The following is a 19,622-nucleotide window of genomic DNA, read 5'->3' as shown; positions in this document are numbered from 1 at the left end:
TGTCGGTATTACTTCAGCTTTTCGCAGTGTGGTAATGAAATATTTCTCGTGTGTATTTGCTCAAAGATGTAGTGGTCCGTGTCTATTGGATCTACAGCAAATTACCTGATGCCAATCACTGTACTTGGTTGCAGGCATAATCAGTTCTATTCAGGAATGACATAAGACAGCAGTTTGATAATCATTGGTGTATAAAGACTTTCATTAGGGTCTTCACCTAATACATTATGTTCCTCCATTGGATTAACTGAGGTGGAAGATACTGCTTTGTTGATTCGTAACTGGCAAAATTTTACTTCAGGCAGGAGCTGTGTAGTGTGCTGTTGTTGGCAACGATGGTCGGTGAAGTAAATAACTAATGCTGTTCCTGCTCTCTGATTGAGAGGTTCTTGTATGAAGTTCTTCGTAAAGTGAACATTTCATAACGAGATGTTTGGGATAATAAGAATGTCATATAATTCCTAGCATTCGACACTCGTTGCCAACATCGTAACACCATGTCACTGCTGCTGTAAGGAAAATTTAACCCTGGTAATCAAACTTTGTTTTAACTGTCCTAGACCACAGGCCATGCTGCAAGTCAGTATGTCACCACATTTAAAATTTCATATTCAAATTTGTTGGCTTAGCCAAAATTTCATTCTAACATAACACAACTTTGGCTTTGCTATGGAAATGTCACCATGATGTACATTCTGAAAACTACTGCAGATGGAAGAGAGATGTTGTCAGCTTTCTTCGTTTGTGCACTTAGCATAGTTTACACTGAATTGAATGAATGTGAATGAGCATTCTTCATAATGTACAGTATATGCTAGCAGAGTGCAAGAGAACACACTTTGGCGAAGTTCAGTTCACATTTCCATGTGTTTCTTCAGGTTTGCTGGGTATCAGTCATTCAGTGAACTATCAAAAGAAGTCATTATATACTTCCAATCAGGTGAGAGCAGGGTGAATAAGCACAAGCTTTGTATTTATTTTTATTGAAAAGTAACAAAACAATAATGTTGCTTGACAGTAAAGTCTGAATGTGTGTACTATTCTGATTAAAAATATATGGAAGATCTGATCATTCTCAGTGTGTTCATTGACTATAACTGGTTACATAGCTGAAATGCCACTCTTTGTAGCTTGTGTGGTGGGTTGTATGTACAGGCACATCTCATTAATCATACTTAGACATTAACTTCTTTGAATTTATTCTATACAGTTTTGGAACAGCTGTGTATGTGACTTTGGATGTGGGGAACTATTTGAAGTATATGAACTATTCAAATGTGAAACAATTTTAATGTAAATGTCTCCCATTAATAATCAGAGTTTCAGTACTGGTTTTTCTTCAGGTTATGTTGCTTGTCTACAATATTTCCCTCTTAAGTTATATTTGGAAACTAATGAAGTTTTGGAATAATGTTACGGAAAGCTGGACCTTGTAATCTGCGCCGCCGCCCCCCCCCCCCCCCCCCCCCTTCTTCCATCTTTTCTCCGTATTAAACCATGCCCAGTCCAAGTAATTAATAAACAGTTGTTGAGATGCCTGCTGTTCTTGTCTGGGGATCTGATTCTTGAAGTTGAAAATCTAACATCAGGTCCTCATGGTAGGTTCGCACTAAATAATTTGAAAGATTGTTGTTGCAGAATTTTTGTACATAAATACATTTTCCACAGACTTTCTCACATTTTAGTGCTTCATATGGTATTTTGATTTTTCACATTAACAAAGCCGAAATTACATTATTTGCACCCATTATATAGAAATATGTCCGATCACATCAGAGGCAGGCTTACAACTCTCTCTCTGTGTGCGGAAATAACAATATTCCATACGGTTTACAATTTTTCTTAACAAATGAATTCCTACTAGTTTTCATTACATTATTAATTTTGATTATTATTCCATAAATGAATACAGAAATACACATAGTAAGCAGTACAGGATTGTGTAATTAGTAATTGAAACTTTAAGTGTGTAAATAATTCATAATTTCAGATGTTTGTATAAAAAAATAATTTTAACTGTACGTTCAGAACTAGTACTTATTGATTGTAACAGAAACTAAAATGTTTTATAAAGTAATTCTTTTTATAAATTTTGGTTTGAAATATAGCATATTGTGAATAAAATTGAGTTTTTAGAAAAGCAACTAAGATAATTTAATCAGTCTAAAATTAAAAAAATGATATTGATATCAACAACTACTGTTCAGAAGGAGTAATACTAGAGGATGATGTCCCGTTACAACATGCGATCTGATTTTAAATTAACTGCCTCTAAGCACTTCACTCTGGTGTCCAAATTTAGACACGTAGGCCTACATTCTTCTTGCCTTACACTATTCTGCTTGCTTTGTCAAAATCAGCACAGTCGTCATGCTGACATATCTCATCAATCACAGTGTGGCATCATGGCTGTTAGTAGCAAGTGAAACCTGTGGGGCGATCCTCCCAAACTCTACCACATAGCATTTCTGGGTTTGACATGCCATGTTCTCTAATTTTCTCTTCCATTACTTCCTGCTGTGGGCTTTCAAATTATAAAAAAGTGTGACCCTCAACTACGTACCCACTGATTCCTGGCTGGTTTCATTGTTTAAGGGCTGCGATACGTTGTTGCCGCATTACAAATCCAATATTGCTGAGTTTACAGTATACGATATGAATATACATATGAATCGAATGCTCATAGGTTCCTCTCACTCGGCAATTGCGCATGTAACATAGAAATTTATAAATGAAAGGTTGCAATTAAATAAAATCTGCAGGTACTTTCTTAACGACTTTAAATAATTAGTACAATAGTAGTACTTTTGAGAATGTGGTATATTTCTGCAAAACACTTATTGGTGTTGATGGTCCAGCAATTAAATAAAATATAAGTTGAATATCCGGGAAACAATAGATTCCTACTGCACGTGATTAGTTATGAACAACAACAACATAGCTCTAGACATTCACTTCACTGTAGAAGCCACGGAAAGCTCACAAGTGCACAAGTCGGCACTCCAAAGTATTTCTATCAGCCGCGACCACGTGCAAACTGCTACACAATCTCAAAGTCTCTGCCGCAACCGTGTGTCGTGCCGTCACATCCAGAATCCCAGTGTCCTGTGTGTAGTGTCCAGAACTCCTCTTTCCTCTCTCATACTGTTCTACTTCCATCCAGTCTCCCCATTCACGAGCACTGTGATTGGCTAGATCACTCCCACCGCGTCTTCAAGCCAATGCACATCCACAAACATAATGAAACACTTTCGAAATACTGGATTTACATTTAAATAACTTGAAATTAAATAAATATACCTACAGCTGGACCATAAACACGCCCTAACACACATTATTAAATACATAAACAAATTAAGTAGACATATATCAAAGAAATTGCAAGCAAAAGTAGGGCAGTAGCCTAACGTCTCTGCGCTTTCAAAAACACAGTAAATAATTGACCAATTTCTTAATGAATAGCATGTATCAGATACAAACAAAGACATAGATGGATATATTTATAAGCATACTGCTACTGTTTTTTGTCACTGGAGTGGTGGTGGTGGTGGTGGTGGTGGTGATGTCGATGTCGTCCTCCTCGCCATGTCCGGCAACAGCGACTCCGTCAGTCTTCTCTGTCCTTGTTGTGGTAGGCTCGGATGTGGCTCGCGAATCTGAATTTCGCTTTGAATATCCCGTTGCATGAAGCACAGTGAAGTTGACCAGCAGAGTTGTAAGTATACATGTAGACAGGCTTGAGCTGAGATTTTCGGAGCTCTCTTTTAGCATCCAGGTTCATTAGACGCTTTTGCTCGAATTGTTCGATGCTCTTATGTACAGTTGATCGCCACTTCGATCGGCGCAATGCTAGCTCCTCCCAACGGTTGCTTGGAATGCCACAGGCTGCAAGGTGGCGTTTAATGGTGTCTTTATATCGCAGGTGTTGACCACCTTTCCTCCTCTTCCCGCACGAGAGCTGCGAGTAGAACACCGCTTTAGGTAGCCTACTGTCATCCATGTGTTCTATGTGACCACTCCATCTCAGTTGATGTTTCATTATTAAAGCTTCAATACCAGCGAGTTTCACGCGGCGGAAAATCTCCGTGTTTGGGACACGATCTTCCCATTTGATGCGCAGAATTGATCTGACATCGAAGATGAAATTTATCTAGCTTCTTAATGTCAACTTTGTAACAGCACCAGGTTTCCGAGGCATCGAATAAGGTGGATAATACTACTACTTTGTAGACTGCAATTTTTGTTTGTAGTTTGAGATCATGTGATTTCCATACTCGGTCATTAAGCTTACCGAAGACTGAGGCTGCGCTGGCTATACGCGCTGCGATTTCCGTTGTCAGGCTGTTGTCACTTCTAATTTGGCTTCCCAGGTATTTGAAATTTGACACATTTTGCAAGGGTTTGTTATTTATCTCAATACTGGAGTCATCTGCATTAAGACCTCTAAGTGGCTGTTTGAGAACTTGCGTCTTAGTGATGCTAATTGCTAAACCAAATCTTCTGCAGGAGGCATTTAGCAGATTTATAGAAGTCTGAAGAGTTTCGCAAGAATTGGCCATCATGCATAAATCATCCGTGTAGAGACTCTCTAAGATGGATAGTTTGGTTACATGACTTTTTGTTCTGAGGCGAGAGATGTTGAAGACACTTCTGTCTGTCCTTGTGTCGAGACTAATTTGATTACTACAGGCTTTGGTCGCGTCTCTCATAACAACTGCGAAGTAAAGTGAGAAGAGTGTGGGAGCCAGAACACAGCCTTGTTTTACACCACATGTCGCGGGAAACTGTTCTGAGAGCTTGTCCTCATGGCGGATTTTTGCCATCATGTTTTCATGAAACTTCCGAATAAAACTGACAATTTTGTCAGGGCACCCAGTTTTCTTTAGTATGATCCAGAGAGCTTCCCGTGGGACATGATCAAAAGCTTTTTCCAGGTCTACAAAGCACATGAACAAAGGCCGATGTTGCTCTAAACTTTTCTCTTGCATTTGTTTGACAACAAATATGGCATCCACTGTGCCTCTGTTTGGGCGAAAGCCACACTGGGTCTCTGGTAGCAGTTTTTCTGCAAAGTGTGTTAACCGGGTGTTAATTATGTGGGCAAGGACTTTTCCCGCTGCTGAGAGAAGAGAAATGCCCCTGTGGGAGCTGCAGTCTGATATGTCACCCTTGCCTTTATAGATCTTGGAAATACAAGCATCTTTCCAGTCTTGTGGAATCATTTCATACTCGCAAATCCTTAAGATCAGAGCAAACAATGGTTTCTTGATGTTTGGCCCCCCATATTTATATAGCTCTGATGGCAAGTTATCTAATCCTGCTGTTTTGTCATTTTTCAGCTTAGCCAGTGCTGAAATGAATTCATCGTAGGAAGGGGCATCCGCAAGTTGTTCCTCAACTGGCAGGTCTTAAGTGCTTCTATGTATGGAATATCGGTTGTCTGATGGTCGGGATTAAGAACGTCATTAAAATGTTCCGCCCACCGAGACAGGATGTCACTCTGTTGCGTCAGCCGATAACTTTTATCTTTGTTATAGACTGGTGCTATCTTCCCAACTCTTGGACCAAAGATAGTTTTCAGGGACTCAAAGAATCTGCCTGTTTGGTGTGTGTCGGCATATAACTGTATTTCATTTGCTTTATTTGCCCACCAACTGTCTTTGAGAGCACGTACCTTCACTTTCAGATTGTAATGCGCTGCTCTACGCTTGTTATCATTAGGGGTGCGAAGAGAGGTTCTGAAATCATTAATTAGCTTTCTGATCTCTGGATCTGCGTCGTCAAACCAGTCCTGGTGCTTCTTCTGAGGCTTTCCCAAGACTTCTGAAGCACAGCCACGCAGTCTGCTAGCGTATGCACTCCACTGTTCATCTACAGGGGCAGATTCAGATATCAAAAGGCCATCGACACCAAATTTTTCGTCCAATTTCGCTCTCATAGTCTGATCATTGGCCAAGGTTCTGCAGGACAATTTTGTTGGTATTTTGTGTGAAGCTCGGCGTGGTGCGTTCAAAGTTATCTTTAATTTGGACCTCACGAGTCGATGGTCTGTCCATCCCTGAGTGCCTCTCATTGCACGTGTGACCAGTACGTCACCAAGATCTTTTTTCCGTACTATCACATAATCCAGAAGGTGCCAGTGTTTCGATCGCGGATGCATCCATATCGTTTTATATTTTTCAGGCAGACGAAAATATGTATTTGTCAGACAGAGTTCAAACTCTGCACATAGAGTTAGAAGATCCAAACCATTCGAGTTGCATTTTCCAATCCCATGGTGACCGAGGACTCCATTCCAAGCACTGAAATCATTCCCAACACGAGCATTAAAATCACCAAGTAACAGATGTTTATCTGCAGAAGGAATATCCCTAAGGACATGTTGGAGGTCTTGGTAGAACTCGTTCTTCTCTTCATCCGGAGATGGCAATGTAGGTGCGTATACATTGATCAAGTGAAGATATTTCTTAGATGCCAGGTGAAGTCTGAGTGTTATTATTCTGTCACTGATACCTTTTGGGAGTTCTGTTAGTGAACATGCCAATTTATTGCGTATGGCAAAGCCTACCCCACTTTCCGCCCTTTCAGTGGATGATTTTCCACTCCAGTAGTAGGTATAACATCCGAGCGGTTCACATAACTGTCCAGAGTCACTAAGATGTGTTTCACTTATGGCGGTAATTTCGATGTTATATCTAGCCAATTCCCTTGCGATAAGTCCTGTCTTTCTCTCTGATCACTGATTATGGTTGTTATCCTGTAAAGTACGGACGTTCCAGACTCCTATCATTAGATATTTAAGGTAACTTTTTATTTTATTATTTTTTTGACCACATATGTTAGTGAACAAGTGACCGCAGTTTGTCACTTGTGCTGGGTTGTGACGGGCTATGTTTAGGCCACCTTTTCTAGGCCCCTCCCTGGATTAGGGAAAGCAGAGCGATCCTAAATAGGGCTGCTTTGTCGTCTGACAAGCTGCCGAACCAGTCCTCCCGTCTCTCACGAGTACCAGAATGACCATCATCGTCTGACCGCCTAACGTGCAGAGCACCAACTAAGGTTCAGGTACACCAAACCCTTGCTTCACCATCAGTACTCCATCGCCGCAGGACTTTCAAAGCTCATAGTCCATTGAAACTTTGCCGGAGTCATCTGCGCGTGAAGGTATTTAAAGTGGACAAGCAGATGCAGATCCACTCTCTTGTCCTCTGCCTCTGGTTGGCAGTGGATCGTAGGGGCGATACGACTGGCAAGAGGCAGGGGATGCAGTGAATGGCCATATGCCACTGGAAGTATCCTGACATACACCCTTAAGGCACATCACAGGTGCCTTGCTTCGTCGGTACAGAAGCCGTGAGTGTTTACCTATCGATATTACCTGCCTCCTACACCGATGAAGAGACTGACAGAAGGAAAGGGAAGGGACTGGAAGGGAAAGGGAGGAAAGGACGGTAGGTCGTTGTGAGGCACACTTCGTCTGGCTCCTCTGCTGAGACCTGACCTGCTAGGTTGAACCTGCAAGTAGCTACGCTACCACCGGTATAGCTCTCAGCATCACAGGAACACACACTCACTCCCACCCGCACGGACAGTGCTACGATAAGGTGGTGCCTCCAGGGAGAGGCACTGGAGTACTTAAGGTCTGACGCGATCAATAGTGATCGGCCACTTTGATCTCCAATAACTCATGTAATGTTAAAGTTACATGCCTGTAATTTATGCCAATTTAGGTTTACACTAATAGCTTTCTAAAGACATGTTGATTGACAAAATCGGATGAACCATTTAGATTTTGGAAATTCGTTGTTGGGTGTTACTTGTATAATTTAGTCAGATACTAAACTTTAAACTAATAATGATATTGAAAATATGATTACACCATCAGAATCGTTGTGCAAATAATGGTAACATACGTGTTTCTTCTTAAGGTATCATGATTTCTGTGGCTATTATTAATTTCTATATGAACAGTGAAATGTCTGCCATTGTGGTTTCGCAAAGTCTGCCATATCTGGCACTCCTGGCATGTCTCCTTCGACACAGCATCACCATGGAATTCCCAGCCACGGAGTCGGCCTGGACTCCAGCTAATGCTCTGCACCATGTGGCTGCCGCGGCCCGCCGAGAGGCCCCAGTGCAACCACGCCAACTCCGAACTTAGAATATTTCCAGGGCACCACAACTCGCCCGTTACATCAACGGAGCAAATGCTTGTTTATGGGTACAAGTGAATGGTAGTGAACACAGATGAATGACCTGGAAGTGCTCATTCAAATGTGTGTGCTTCCATCACATGATGTAAAGGAGCCTTATGACACACACCACATTGTTACAGGATGATGTCAGCATCTAATATTGGTATGATCAGTTACTCCCTTCACGTTAGCTCACATTAATACGATCTACTCATTTTGGGTCTTTGCCTTGATCATTTCTTACTTGGACTCCAAACTGAAGAGGGAAGATGCATATTTCCACTTTTGTCTAACTTACGTATAGTATTAATACATCGAAGAAAATAATCAGTTTTTGAAAATATAACTTAATTGACTAGACAAAAATCTACTCATTAATAAGTGGCAGGAGAAATATAAGGTTAAGTAAATGAGCAAGCTTTCGGTGTCTGTGGTTCCTTTTGACAAAAGGAGTGGAAGGAAGAGGGATGAAGGAAGGACTGTTTAGGAAGTGAGGAGAGTTCAGAAAAGTCACCCAGAACACCAGTCAGGGAAGACCTACTGAACAGGATGAGGAGGATAGACTGGTTGTTGGAGACCGCACAGAACTAGATTTAAAAACCTGAGAGCTTAAAGATGGAAGATACGGTAATAAGCAAGGCCCTATCTTCCACCTGTAAGCTCTGACTTTCATACCTCTTCCAGTGCAGTCTCCAACAAGCAGTCCTTACTTCTCATCCTATCAGATAGTCTCTCCTGACTAGGGTTCTGAGTGCCCTTTCTGAACACTCCACATTTCCTAAACCTCACCAGTGCTGTTCCGTTATCCTCCTCCTTCCCCTTCAAGCCTTATGCTAAGAGGAGGAGTTGCTGGCTCCAAAAGCTTGCTACTGCTTGGTAAGTAGATTTTTTTGTCTCCATTTATATTGTATGCAGATATTCTATTTAGCATGGGGATTGTAATGATCCAGCTGCAGTGTGTGTTAAATCTGGCTTCACATTGTGTGACAACAGATATCTGGAAAATATTTGTTTGTGTTGGAAACATTTACCACTATGCTAGCCCAGAAAGTTTTTGTTCAGACCATATAGGCCATTTGTTACAAAGAATTGAAGGCTTCATTCTTCTTTTGCTTCGTTAGGACCCTTCAGGATCATATGTGGCGTGTTTTGTACATCTTTCTTCCCAATACCTTCTCATTCTCTCGCTGCTTCTGGTTCGTTCTTCTTCTGTTAGGATAAGTTTGATTTTGCTGTCTGGCCACCAGTGACCATCTGTAGCAGTTCCGCCTGCTTTTTAGTTCTTGAGTGTGTTGTCCTCGGTGTTGATGTACTGTGCTACACTGGCTGAAAATGGGGTTTGTAATTTGGACACTGACTACTGTAAATAATATAGCCAACATGTGTGTTTAACTGTAGTTTACTTTCACTTTGCAAACCCCTCCCCCTGAATAATAATTATTTTTCCAGTGCACTATTATTGAACTTTCGATAAACCTCATTAATAGTTTGCAGGTGAACCTCCACATACTGCTACAATAGTTTTCTGTTGAACCTCTACGAGCAGTAAAATCATAACCACATAGTTCAGTCCTTCAGATAAATTGAACAGTCCCTGTCATTGCTTTAACACGTGGCCTATTGGTGTAACACTTATTTCACTGTAAAGTTGATACATTGTCATTCTAAGCAACACAGGTTCCTTGTCTGAAACTCGGCTGTGAACTGACTGTCTTGTGACCAAAAATGAGGCCCATATACGGGGATAACACAATGTCTTGCCCTGATTTTTTTTTTTTTTTAAGACAACTTAAATTAGTAAACCTCAACGTGTGCTCACTTGGTAGCTTGGAGAATGTTAAGAGGCGGTATTCCAGTTCCTACCAGGTGTTTCATAACATGTTCTGTTACAGTACCCACAGCAGCTTGTATCTTAGCCTTCAATTCGTTGGCGTCAGCAACTGGTGTGACGAAGACTGTCCTTGATACAGCCCCAGAAAAAAAAGTCAAGGGGCGTGTCTGGAGAGCGGGTGGCCAGGGTGTTACACAGTTCCTTCCAACCCACCGATCTGGACATTTATCCTCTCTCCAGACATTATGCCCCTCAACTTTTTTTGGTGGAGCTATGTCAAGGACAGAGTCTTAATCACACCAGTTGCTGATGTTGACGAACTGAATGCTAGGATACAAGCTGCCGTGGGTACTGTGACAGAACATGTTAGGAAACACCTGGTGGGAACTGGAATACCGCCTCAAAATTCTCCGAGCTACCAGGGAGCATACGTTGAAGTTTACTAACTTAAGTGGTCTTAAAAAAAAAAAACACTAGTAACACTAACCTATGTAACGGCATCAAATGTAAATTATTATGTCAAACAGTTATTCTTTAATAAATTGTAATAAGCAGGGCAAGACTTTGTTCTCACCTTGTAAATGCTTACAATAATAGGGGCCGAAACCACACATTGTTTGAAGTTTAATTTACAGAAATTACAACTGAAACTTAACTTATTAAATTAACTGGATGTATTGAAAAATTGCGTCTTTATAACAGTTTCTTCTACTGCAACACTTAGGCCAAATTATTTGTTTGAATCATGAAATTAAGTTTTGTCAAAAGTAGTGTTTGATATTTGTTAATTACTTTAGAATTAATTCAGGGCTGGTTTTGCTAATGTTTTTGAATAAAGCCAAATAGATACTTCAAGATTACTAGTATTTCATCTTCCAAATGTTTATAATTAGTATAGAATTTATATTTGTTTATATGTCAACAATAGAATTAAAGTTACGAAACAATCACAGATTTTGCCCTATAACAAAAGATACTAACTAGGCATAGTCAAAATAAATCAGAAAATCAATTACATACATAAATCTAAGCACAAAATTAGATCTGGTGTTATATTCTTTAAAACTGAGTGCCAATCTTTTTCTTTTATGAAAATGCAGACAATATTCACGTAAAAAAATGAATTCTAAGGAGGCAGATGGCAAAACAAGAGGGAATTAATTATCCCAGCTTGCTTTGTCACACATCCACCAACCCTTTAAACTTCTCCCTGTCATGTACTACTGCTTGCAGATTTGATTCCTGTAGAATTGTTGAATAGTTTTCTAAGGATTCCTTGACATCTTTGTGCAGAGTTTTTTTTTTAAGTGCTTTCGTATGGGAGCTGTAGTGCTGTTGCATGTCCTATTCAGTGTAATAACATAATTTGAATAACTATTGGAATTTGCGCAGCTGAATAAGTATTAAGGAGAAAAAAGGACATTTTACTAATAACTATATTTGCACATTCAAGAACAAAAAAATTTACAGCGAACACAACAGAATAATTAGCGCACACAAAGAGTGTTAGACAATGCCAAAGAGGTCTATTTTGCACAGTGCACTTTGCGCCGACACACACGAAATATATTGCTCACACAATTCCAACACCCCTCCTTGAAGTTATATTTTGTGTGTTGCTTCCACAAGATAAACCAAATAGTCCCACAATCTTCTCAAACTTCTCCCTTTCCAAGGGTTTGGTCAAAAGGTCAGCTAACATGTCTTCTGTGCGCAGATAGTCCACGGCAATGTTCTGTCGCTCTGTGGTCCCGAATGAAATGGTGCCGTATATCAATATGCTTTGTCCTAGCACTAGTAACATCATTTTTAGCTAGGTTTATGGCTCCCTTATTGTCACAGAAGATGGTTGTAGGTTCCTCAATTAAATTGGATTCTATTTCACTTATTAATTTTCGTAGCCATAATGCTTCCTGTGTGGTGTAAGATAGTGCCATATACTCGGCCTCTACGGTGCTCAATGCAACAGTTTTTTGCTTTTGACAGGACCATGATGTGAGGCCCCCCATTAATTTAAAACAGCAGCCAGTGGTGGAGTATCTGTCTCCCAATTCACTCCCCCAGTCCGCATCGCTATATCCCTCTAGTTTTGCGTTACCATCTCTATGGTATTTTAACTCAGTTTGAGGTTCCTCTTAGGTATCGGAATATCCTCTTTACCGCTTTCCAGTGCTTTTCCTTTGGGTCTCTGCAATATCTGCTCACTGCATTGGTGGCAAAAGCGATGTCGGGTTGTGACATTTGAGACAAATATAACACTCCCTACTGCTTCTAAATAAGGAACATTCTTGTCGCATTCCACATCAATCTCATTTACACTTAACTTCACTCCTACTTCCATTGGAGTACTTATGGGTTTGCAATCACTCATGCCAAATTTCTTTAATATTTTTTCCGTGTATGATGATTGACTTATGCTCAATTCTTGTCTTTCTTCATCCTTAGTAATCTGCATACCTAAATAACGTTTGACTTCTCCCACATCATGCACCTTAAACTTGGTTTGCAGCTGTTTCTTGAAAATTCTCATTTGGCCTTCACTTTCAGTCAGGATAAAGAAATCGTCCACCCATATCGCCATTATTATTATTTCTTCTTTTCTCCCTTTATAGTAAATGCTGGAATCTGCCTTGGATTGCTTCATATTTATTAGAGTTTCATGTAGACATAGATCCCAGCAACGTCCATAAATACTTTTTCTCAAATGCCAAATCTTTTTACTTTCTGATCTGGTTTTTATGGCTTCCCTTGGTGGAATGACATATATCTCCTCCTCGAATTTCCCATTTAAATATGCCGTTTTAACATCCATATGATGAATTATTAAATTTCGTTTTACTGCCAAGGCTAAAAGAAATCTCAATGATGCATACTTGACTACAGGTGAAAAAGTTTCTTCGTAATCTACCTCTTGTTTTTGTGAATATCCTTTTACCGCAAGTCTTGCTTTGTATTTTGATGATGAGCTTTCAGGGTTCTTCAAATTGAATACCCATCTTGCCTGCAGTGGTTTCTTATCTCCTGGCATATCTACCCATTCAAAGGTTTCGTTCTGATATAAAGATTCTAATTCTCTCATCACTTCTTTCCATTCTTGAGAGTTTGGGCCACTCTGCTGTTCTTGGCTCATCATTAAAGGACTGTGCTGTATACATCTCAAAATCCGGATATTCCTTCGGTTTTGGTACACGAGAAGAATGCCTTACATTGTTTTCTTCATTTTTTCATCCTCTAACTCATTGTCATCATAAATTGTATCCATTGGTCCTTGGGTGTCGTCTTCTTCACTTTCTATTTTCTCACACAAGGTTTCACCTTCTGAACTAGGTGCAGTTGACTTAGTGGTTTTGCTCTCTTTTGAGTCCTTTCTATTTTCAAAGAATATTACATCTCTACTCTGACAATCTTTTTAGTCAATGGATCCATTAATTGGTAGCCCTTTGAATTTTCACAATAGCCTACAAAAATATACTTTTTAGCTTTCGGATCCCATTTTCCTCTTAGCTGTTTTGGAATATGTGCCATTGCATCACACCACAAAACCCTTATATTGCTTAGATTAGGTTTCTTTCTTATCCATATCTCATATGGGGTTCTATTCTTTAATGCTTCTGTAGGTGATCTATTGTTCAAATATACAGTTGTTGACACTGCCTCTGCCCAAAAATCTTTGGATAATTCAGCGTCAGTCATCATGCTCCTTGATTTCTCAACAATGGTCCTATTAGCCCTCTCAGCAACCTCATTTTGAGATGGGCTGTACCTTATGGTAGTTTGATGCCTGATTCCCTTTTTTGCCAGAAGTTTCTTCAATTTCTGGTTAATATATTCTCTCCCATTATCAGACCTGATGATCTTGATCTTCTTCTTTCCCGTCCACCTTTCAACCATATTGCAATATTCCTCCAAGATATCCCTCACTTGGTCTTCAGAACTAAGAAAATAAACATGAGTATATCGTGAGTAATCAATAAACGTAAGAAAATAATTACTCCCACCTATGGATTCACACTCCATCGGGCCACATACATCTGTGTGGATTAACTGTAAGACTTCTGTGGATTTACTCTTACTAGTCTTGAAGGGTAACCTTGCTTGTTTTCCCTTTATGCATGTCTCACAAGGATCCTTGGACACACTAAAATTCTGTATTCCCTTTACCATATCCTTTATTATAGACATACTCTTTCTATTTAGATGTGCCATAAAAAACCTTCTGCTGAATATACTGAATCACTAACATTTTTATGTTTACTGTCAATGGTATCCAACTTAAAAATACCCCTTTTGTTACTTGCTGTAGCTATAACTTCACCACTTTCGCTAATTACTCTTGCACCCTTCATGTCAAAAGTGACTATTTCCTTTCTTCACAATTTCCCCTATAGACAGCAGATTAGTTGCCACATTTTTCACATAATGAACATTGTGTGCTGTAACCATATCTGATTCACCATTTACACTTACATGTAGATCTAGTTTCCCAACCAAGTTTCCCAGCCAGGTGACACCGGAGCTTGTTGCCATCAACAGTAGATATTCCCATATGAGTCTTATCTTTGATGTCATAAAGAAGTGATTTATCTTTAACAATATGCACAGATGCACCAGTCTAAAATCCATTCCATATCACGATTACTCATCCCACCAAAAGAATAAAAACATGAGTGCCTTACCTTTGTTATTGGTCCTTCTCTTTGGGCTATCAGTAACATACCTCTTTTGCTGAGTGATCTTGGGCTTACTTTTCCTTTGCACTGAGACACAATATGTCCCATCTTCTGACATTTATAGCACCTCACCGGTTTCTTCTTTTTGTTTTTTGAGTTGAGAGCAGACGCACCTTCCTTCTCCAATGTACAACAGCTTGGAGCACTCTTTACGTCCTACAGGATTTTCACCTTAACACTGTCGCCTGTGATTGGTATACCCGAGCTTTCAAGTCCAATAATCATAGGTGCATACCTTTCGGGCAGTTCTGCCAACAGCAATGTTCCTATCCATTCGTCAGCGATCTCGAATCTGATGTTTCTCAGTCGGTTCGATGTGGTTATTATTTTGTTAACGTATTCGTCTACATTCTTGCATTTGTCCAGACGAGTGGTAATTAACTCGCGTAATAATCCTACTTTTCTCGTAAGACCACCATCCTCGAATGCACTTCGTGAATTGTCCCAGACTTCTTTCGCTGTAGCAGCTTTGTCAACGTGAGCATAATTCACCGAATCAATCAGTAATATCAATTTTGATTTTGCTTTCCTGTCTTTATTTGAATAATTCTGATCTGTGGATTTCATTGTCCCATCTACCACGTCCCATAGGTCGTCTAAATGTAAATACGCTTCTACTGCGAACTTCCAGGCTGCATAGTTTTCGCGACGTATAAGTCTTTCAATCTGTGGAATTTGTGCCGCACTCATTCTTAACGGTAACTTGCTTTTTATTGCCGTAAAGAACACCGAAAAATAATGCGGAAAAAAAATTGCGATCGTCTTGTAAGGATAACTCGCACTTCACGTAAATTGGAACTTTTCCAATACTTTGTCCCTACTATTTTATTGATATACTTATTCCAAATGCAGCCTGGGTCCATAACCTATTGGAATTTGCGCAGCTGAATAAATATTAAGGAGAAAAAAGGACATTTTACTAATAACTATATTTGCACATTCAAGAACAAAAAAATTTACAGTGAACACAACAGAAGAATTAGCGCACACAAAGAGTGTTAGACAATGCCAAAGAGGTCTATTTTACACAGTGCACTTTGTGCCGACACACGCGAAATATATTGTTCACACAATTCCAACAATAACTGACTATTTGGTAGTAGTTACACAATGGTTACATACTTACAAATGTTTTACCTGTGGGTATTGTTTGAGAGTGTTGACTGCCCTCAAATTTTGACCTTGGTGAAACTGCAGTGTATCACAGTCCAAGGTCCAGATTAGGATGAGGGGTGGTAACTTGGTCGAGAGTTTGTGAAGTCAGCGATTGTGAATACGAAATTATAGATGTGATGACATACTGCTCTCTGTAGCTGGTCACAAATGATTTTGAATGCTTTGAGCTGAGGTTGTTCACCCCATACATCCTGTATTTTTAATTTAAAGCAGTTCCTTTCTGTTCTTATTGACATTTTAACTCCTTATTGTGTACCCATTTCAGTGTAGATCCATTCACAAGAAAAGACTGGTATGATGTTAAGGCACCATCGATGTTCACTGTCCGCCAAGTTGGCAAGACTCTAGTCAACAGGACACAAGGAACAAGTAAGTGGAGTAACTTATTTCTACATATTTTCATACTACTATTTTTTTTACCTTCTATGAGTATAAGTGTGGGTAAGATACTGTTAACATAAAACTATGACAACTTGCAGGGTAACTATTATGTAATATGTCATAGAGTTACAAGCATGTGACAAGCTTGTTTTAGAAATTTCCTCAAATGTTAAGTTAGCCATAGGTATACCCAGGCCACTGAAACTTTGCACTTTGCATATACATTTAGAGTTAGCAGCATAACGGTGTAACAAGTGGAGAACAAGAAGCATGAGTAACTAGCCGTAGGGCATGAACCAATCCTGGGATGGTAGTTGCTTCCGGTCGGGACACCAAAGCTCCCACATTGCTGGCTTTGTTTGGTGTGAACATAATGTGCATTGTGTATGGTTTCTACTGTGGGCTTACATTGTACTGTCCTTTATTTCGTTGTGGGTTAGAAAATTCTGATAATCAAGAAAACTTAAGTACTTTGCATAAAGGTGTGCCACTAGGCAGTGAGGTACTAAAGTTACTAGAGAGATCTAGTGAGTTTTACGAGCAGGAGAAAGAACATGTTAGTATTAAAGGACAGCCACCAGTTTCTGCCAATAGTTTTTGGAGGAAACATCATCATCTCTTGGAATTAGTGCAAAAACAATAGTAAGAGAGGGAGTGTAATCACATGTTGAAAGATGTAGACACGAACTGTACTGATTCAGAGGTGTCTGGATTGTATTATATATTTTTAACGACTCGGTGAAAGAACAACAAATCAGCCTCACCCTACCACCAACTCTTAAGATTCTTCCAAAACAGGTACAATATGCAGGCATATTTATGCTTATTACTGCAGGAAATACAGAAAAGTGTATCCTATGGTAGCACCAAAGTTACTACTGCCATTAAAAGAAAGTGAACTTCTCAGGGATGGGAAAAGTCAGTAAAAGTTGTTGAAAATTATAAATTTCCACCACAAAGCGGTAGACTAACATGACGTCTTGTTGGAAAAGGCATATATTGTTGATGGTTGAAGCATATTTTTGCACAAAATTGTGGGCTAACACATTCATTTGATTTGTTTTTGTGATGACCATGAAGACAGATTTGGTGTCGATTCAGACTACGACGACGATGGGGAGATGGATGAAATTGTGCCGTTGTCGCCGTAAAATGATGAATGAAAAGCAATGAATATCAGTTATTTATTGCATTGTTGCCATTATAAAAATGTAGGGTGAGATGTTAAGATACAGGTTATTTATTTTGTAAACCATATACCATATTGGTTAGCATTGTCATAGCAAGTCCAAAACAAACTTCGTATATATACTGTTGTTGCCCAGTAGCTTACACTTGAGAGAGAGAGAACAGAAAACTGTATCATCTGCTTTGTGTATAGAGGCAGTTGTTGCAACTTTGCTGTCACAGTATTGCCAACATAACTTGATGTAATGTGGACTGTCACGTGCAATGTTTTTCTGACACAGGTATAGAATAAATGCTTGAAATAATTGTGTAATGAAATTTAAAAGTGTAAATCAAAGAAAAGCGTATCAGAAGCGAGATTAGCAATGAATTTAGCAATGAATTTAACAATAAATTGGGGACAGTGTACTTCAGTTATTGATTAGTAAGGTGCTCCAAATATTGATTTTTTTTATATTGCCACAGAAATGAATTCTGTGAAAGAACTTACCTCAATAAAAAGCAAATAAATAAGCTACTTAACCAGTAGGAGTCTTTTGGTGAAAAGATTATTCACAAAATATAAACTGAGCAAGTCAAAACACACAGGGTGTATGTGACCCAGGAAATCCGGGAATTTCTTCATCCGGAAGAAAACCGGGGAAAAACAGGAATTTTTTAGAGTTCCGGGATTTTTGTTTGTTTTTTAGTTTTCAGTTAATTTTTTGTAATTTTGACTGGTAAGAAATAATACTCTAACAAAGGATGTTACTGCATCCTGCTACAGCAGAATAATACTGCAGCAATAAAACATGAATGATAGGGGAAAAAAACTTTAGTTGCAAAGGAAATGCACCATGTACACAAGAAAACAGTGCTTGTAGAAGTGTCGGCCAGTAGCAAAATGTGTCAAAGGCTTTAGGAAGACTACGCAGTGCTTCATAACAACAAATTGCCTCCAATGAGCATCACGTCGTAACTGTTTACATTAGATTTGTGAGTAATTGCGGGCGGGGCCGTGCACATGTGCAGTTGTCGCACATGTTCCTTCTCCCGCTTCTGCCTACAAAAGTGTGGCTGTTGGCTGTATAAGCAAGTTGCTACCCGGAAAAATTTTACTGGTGCCCGCAAGCTGCCATATTCACTGGGAGCAAACTGGGGTGTCTGCCTCAGGTGGCAATTTCAGTCAAGCATTGCTCACCTTGCAGAGCAATGAAGTTAATTTTTGTCGGTTTGCTGAAGAAATATGGCATTATTAATCTTTTTGGCTGAGGCAATATTATATGTGAAAGCTCTGCTTTTCTTGTAGCAACACTATGTTTATTTGAAACGAAGTGTTTAATTCCACACTATTGGCTAGTTTAAACTGTTCACTGCATTTCAAAAGGGCATGTTTTCATCTTCTAGTACGTATGGCGTTATGCCATAATAAAGGACCAAAAATGAGATAATACAGTACTGGTACTCCCAAGAAAATTTACATCCGAATCTGGATATACGAATGTGCACTTTAAGCCGAATTATGCATTTTAGTATGGTTCACGAAATTCCTCTGATGTCTTGTTTCTTTTATGTCATAATGTAAGATCTTTTAATGTTTTACACATACGAGTATACGGGCTTCCTGCGTCATCGTAGCTGCGCAAGCGCGGTGACGCCTGTTATCTGGCTCTGGCAACTGTTGAAATGAACCTCTTTCTAACAGGTCGTGGGAAAATATTGCGAATGATTGATTGAAAAGCTTTACTTTCAAAGTAAATTTCATTTTACGCAAGATTAACTAAGTGCGAGACTGTGCGATGAATTTCTTAAATAACAGAGCATTTGACTCCATTTAAAATAAACTATTTCAGGACGACCATTTAGAAAAAATTTTGAGCCCAGAAGATCAGACATTTATGTCGGTATTAAAAATTTCACTGGCACATTTATGTGATGACGTTTTTTGCGCGTGTTACACTTTAAGATACATTATACATGAAAGTTTAGCTTCTCTTGCAGCTTAATAGTCGTCGAGGCAATATTATATGTGAAAGCTCTGCTTTTCTTGTAGCAACACTATGTATATTAATTTACATCATTAACTTTTCCTATTTGTGTGTAAGCGCTGCTTAACAGTGATAATGCTATTTGCTGACTATA

The 19,622-nt window shown here is 39.3% G+C and overlaps 1 protein-coding gene across 1 annotated transcript in view; it reads left to right on the top strand.

The window, feature by feature from the left end:
• LOC126418793 (40S ribosomal protein S3a) overlaps window positions 1-19,622 on the top strand; it is a 36,577-nt gene that overhangs the window by 1,152 nt on the left and 15,803 nt on the right. Inside the window, exon 2 of the mRNA XM_050085724.1 lies at window positions 16,198-16,301. Within this exon, the coding sequence (XP_049941681.1) occupies window positions 16,198-16,301 (104 nt within the window). The remainder of the gene's footprint in view (window positions 1-16,197; window positions 16,302-19,622) is intronic.

This window comes from Schistocerca serialis, chromosome 9 (assembly GCF_023864345.2).
Source record: "Schistocerca serialis cubense isolate TAMUIC-IGC-003099 chromosome 9, iqSchSeri2.2, whole genome shotgun sequence".
Lineage (NCBI taxonomy): Eukaryota > Metazoa > Arthropoda > Insecta > Orthoptera > Acrididae > Schistocerca > Schistocerca serialis.
Note: the sequence above shows the minus strand (reverse complement) of the source record. Positions and strands in the feature narration are given on the sequence as shown.